Raw genomic sequence first — 5,202 nt, forward strand, 5'->3', positions numbered from 1 at the left:
AATTGACACAAGGTACCAGAACTTATTTTTTTTAATATTTTTCGTTAAGAACGTTTACTAAACATTCTTTTTTTTTATAGAGAACGAAATAATATTTCACTCACAATTTTACCAAGTCAAAATCAACCTAATCCACCACAATCTAATATCCATCTTCTGCTTAATTCGTTTGGTATTAGTAGGCAATAGTTCGGAAGAGTTGGCATAAAAACTTTGGGAAAAATAGTTGTTTGTTGGAATCGAACCAACTGGAATAATATTCCAAACCATTAACAACATAATGTAGATAGATAGAATAGGATAAATTAACGAATATAATTTTTAAAAATATAATAATAAAATAAATATATATATATGTTATTATGTTAAATAAATAAATAAATGAATAATATATAGTATATATAAATGAATAAATAATAAGTTTCGGGTTTCGATGTAGCAAATATACATCTAATATTATAAATAGTTCGGAGAAATATCGGATTGCTGAAATTCTCCCGATATTCATATAGCACTTTACCGTTATGTTCTAACCTGAAAGTCACATGACTTATACCTGATCTGCGCCGAGAACCGGTCACAAATCGGGTGGATCGATCAGCTGCCATTCAGGTTAAAATCGAAAACATATAATAGGGCTATCGGGTATATGAAATTTACCCGGTAGCCCTTCATTCGACCAGTGAAAATATCGAGAAGAAAGTGATCGTAAAATTTTTAAATGATGTTGAGGAAGATGTGAATGTGAAATTTCATCTGCATTAAAATCGCCAAGGATGACTACGTGATAGTTATTAAAGCGGGCTTTATCAAGCCATAAATTAAGTTGGGCAAAAATAGCATCACGTTCTTTGTAATGAATAGAATGATAAGGAGGAATATAAACAGAAATAATAGAGATTTTTGTTTGATGGAAAAAAAGATCTAATTTTAAAAGACGACCTTTCCAAGGATCAATCTTCTGAACATGTTTATGTAAAGGATGGCGAAGTAAAAGACCAACACCATCATGAGGTCGTGAATTAGAAGGGGAAGGAGCCCAATAGGACTTAAAATTATGTTGGGAATGTTCATTTTGATAAATAAATTTAGCACTGGAAGAAGTAAGACGAGTATCATTTAAAGATAAAATGCCAAAAGAAGAATGGAGAAAATAATTTAACAAGTGTAGTTGTCGAACAGGGGAACACAATCCATTAACATTGATTTGTCCAAAAGTAACAAGAGGGGAAGAAGAAAAAGAAGGACTATTAGGATTATTAATATTAGGAATCGCACTATTAGGGGGGTGAAATCCCTGTGATGCATCCGATATAAATTGGTGTTCAATCATTAGAAGGGGAGGGTTTTGAGGGAGAGAAGGAGTCCAATTTTTCCATAATCGAACCAAGTTGGGCAGAAAGATTCTTTTGTGTAGTAGTAACATTAAAAATTTCTGATTGCAAACGGGAAGTATTGACAGCAGGGGTGATAATTGTATCTTGGGAGACAGGTAAGGGGACATGTCTTAGTGATAGGACGGAGTTAGGATCCAGAGCTGAAAAGGAAGTGTCAGGAGAAACGTCCATAAGAGAAGAGGAAGTATGAGGAGGAAGATTAAATCCAGAATTCGTGTCTTGGGTAGGAGCATCATCCCAGCCATTATCATAAGAATGATGATAATTTTCACGATCATTCTGAGGCGAATGCAATTCAGAGTCGCCAGAAGCGTCATAATTCATCATCGATTCCAGCTCAGATAGCCTATACTCATGAGACGTGATAGTATCATTCATCCAAGAGACAGTTTCCTCGAGAGTATGGAGGGTGTTAGCGATCTCTTTAATCTGCACCTTTAATTCATCAATGACATGTTGGGGAAGTGTAGGAGCAGGATTACCAGATGGAGAAGTGTGTGATGTAGAATTGGTAGGATGGAGTTTGTGTGGAGGTTGAGTAGAACCAGAAGGATTTGCTTTGTTCCTGGAAATATTGTTGTTATTGTTGTTAGTTCAGTTACTACTTCGTGAAGTGATGGGACGGGAAGTGTTAGTATTATAGTTATTATTGTTGGAACGAAGTGAAGAGGAATTATTATTGCGGGATCTAGAGTTGGAACGCGATCTTGAATGAGAATTGGAATTGTCACGTGATTGGCGCGAATTCTGACGACCACGTCTAGGTCCAGCATTGAAACGAGAATAAAGTTTGTTAAAGCGATCATCCACTTTTCGTGAAGGACGTGGATTACATTCAGAGGGAGAACAACCAGGACGCCCACACACATGGCATAAAGTCTGTGCTTCATTGGGAGGGTGCCATGTTAATCCTTTGCCGCGGAAAGCCACGGTCATTTCTTTGGCAGCTTCAAGAGATTCAAACGAGGAGAAATTCAAATATACATAAGGTTTAAGCTTGTAAGAGCTGATAGATAAAGGAACGTTAAGGGCCTTAGCATTAACTTGAGTGGCAATTTCTAATAGATCAGCTTCTTTAATATTCTTGGGAATGCCGGCAAGGATAGCAACATGTTCTCTGCGGCTATCGCATTGGGATTTCGAAAAAGATGCCGGGCAGACACGTAAAGAATTACCAAGGCAAATGATCACCCAAATATCATTAAATTGGATAACTGCATCCGTGGAAGAAAACTGGATATGACCATTATAATAATGTTTTCTAGGAGTAAGTTTGCACTTAATTACAGTGCCATATCTGGAAAATGCTTGACGGACTTGAGTCTCGGTTAGGAAAAGCAGAATATCAGTGACGAACAAAGACTTCATCGCATCACTGAGTTTGGCGTCTGCAGGGGAGTAATGGATAAAGACCAAATCAAGGAGATCGGCACGTGGAAAACTGACACAATCGGTATAATCATGTTGATCATTAAAGAAGACAAGGATCTTTTTGTTATTGCCTGATCCTTCACAACGTGCACGAGCGCCATAAGAAGAGTAACGGGAGAGTGAACAATCCACTTCGTCGCACATGGAGTGATTGGTGGTGAATTTAGCTTTGAACGCGTCAGGCGTATCGCATAAATATGCCGCAGCATAATAACGAGAAGGAGCGGATTTTATAGCAGCGGCATTACCATCAGGGGATGGTCGTCATTCTGGGACATCAAAGGCAACAGCTTTGCCTTTACCACTGGTGTTTGAGGGAGCATGGATAGAAGCGTCAACAGTTTCAACAGGAGTGGTAATAGTATTGGAAGATGTAAGCACTTGGACTTTGTTGACAGGAAGACCTGAAGGAGCGGTAGAAATAAGGTTGGGAGCCGAAGCAGAAGGTGAAGTTATATCAACATTCATCGCGTCATCAAAGACAGTATGTGTACGTTTACTAGGTGCGCCAGCGGTACTAGTGGGAGATAGAGGTCAGTCTCCAGAGGGAGTAGAAACAACAGGACGCGGTGGCGGCAGAATATCTGGGTTAATAACAGAAGGAGCTGGAGGTGTAGTCATAGTTAAAGCTCAGTAAAGAGGAAAGCAACTGTGGAAATATTAGTATATTGAACGAGCACTTAGAAATTTTTGAACGAAAATTTCAAAAATAAATTTTTATTAGTATTTTCAAAAATTCAGGAAAGAGTTGCGATGATCCTCATATTTGGTGATTATAAAGAGATGTGATTATATAAAAAATTTCTTATATTTGTATATCATAATTCCGGCCAAAAATTAACATAATTTTAGCCAGAATTATACTTAAAACTTTATTGTATCGTAAATTCGCCAATATTAATCGTAGAGAGATGATCTTACCGCACTTCGATTCGTCTTGATGAGACGGTTCTAATGGTATAAAATACGTCGAAATCCAATCACTAGATTAATTTCCAAAATTAAAAAAATATTAATGGTTTTTGTGTAATAACTCTGTCAATATTGATCCTAGAAAGATGAACTTACTACCATTCGATTCGTCTTTATGAGACGAATCTAATGGTATAAGATACATCGAAATCCAATCACTAGATTAATTTCCGAAATTAAAAAATATTAAATGGTTTTTAAGTAATAACTCCGTCAATATTGATCACAGAGAGATGAGCTTACCACCATTCGATTCGTCTCGTCTCAATGAGGCGATTCCAACGAACTATAAATTGTCTTTTTATAATCACTAGGTACCGAGAAATCTAGCAAAATGTTAAATGGCGCAGTAAACGTAAATCAAGAAATATTATAATGCTAATGTTTAACATTTTGTTGAATAACTCGTCAGCCAGTGATCGGAAAAGGATAAAACTACCACCATTCGATTCGTCTCAGTGAGACGATTCTAACAAGCTGTGATACATCTTTGTACGATTATTAGATGCCAAGTTATTTAATATATTCTTTATATAACTGTGATTATAAACGGTTCTTTTTAATATAAGATTTTTGAGGATAGGTGTGATAGTGACTATAGATAGATTGTGACTATATAGGATAGATTTTAATAATAAAGTGTTTTGAACATTCAACTGGTGTGACTATATAGTAGAATGTGACTATAACGGGAGTGACTATAGAGGGAGTTGACTGTACTGCTAAGATAGCAAAAATACACGAATCATACAAGAATAAACAAGCTCTTCTAGATAAACTTGAGGCCCTCTTCGAGTTGTATTATAATGTGACTAAGGACTCATCAACAGGTCCCCCAAAGCGAGCTATTACTAAAAATAAGGCTAAGAATACTTTAGCAGAACTTCTTGCATAAGCGGCTCCTGCGATCCTGTACGAATTTAGTCTATATTTTTTATCCATGTATAATGGACATACAGTAATTGAAAATAGCTATAGTATAAGTAACATAACATCATGTTGGACCGGTTACCAGAAGAAATAGTCGAACGCATTATCGCAAAGATCCTGAATACTGATCTTATTGCAGCAAGTAAAGTAGATAGTGTGTGGTGGCAGGAGGTTCATCAAGAAGCATATAAGAGGTGGAAAAATTTATGCCACTATAATCAGGAATATGTACTGGAAAATCCGAGCTGTCAGAAAGCAGTATGAAAAAGATAATATTGACTGGATAACATTTGAAAGTGTAATTTACTCCTATAAAGGATGGATAGACTGCCTTACCAAGAATCAGCTTTATATTATGGAGAAAATGCTTAGGAATGGGATGGTTGTGCACCCCCAGGAAAGGGAAACCATAGAGTATGCATTAAGTGAACAAAGATGGGGAGGCGATCCTTGGGGACTGAACTGGGAGTAG

General features: G+C 36.8%; 1 protein-coding gene across 1 annotated transcript; it reads left to right on the plus strand.

The window, feature by feature from the left end:
* Nucleotides 1-4,796: 4,796 nt before the first annotated feature.
* Nucleotides 4,797-5,202, plus strand: OCT59_014778 (uncharacterized protein; the record flags this gene model as incomplete). Its single annotated transcript, XM_066150234.1, has 2 exons — nt 4,797-4,924; nt 5,028-5,202. The coding sequence occupies 2 exons, from the start codon at nt 4,797-4,799 to the stop codon at nt 5,200-5,202; spliced, it is 303 nt and encodes a 100-aa protein (XP_066002421.1).

The sequence above is a fragment of the Rhizophagus irregularis genome, chromosome 22 (assembly GCF_026210795.1).
Source record: "Rhizophagus irregularis chromosome 22, complete sequence".
Lineage (NCBI taxonomy): Eukaryota > Fungi > Glomeromycota > Glomeromycetes > Glomerales > Glomeraceae > Rhizophagus > Rhizophagus irregularis.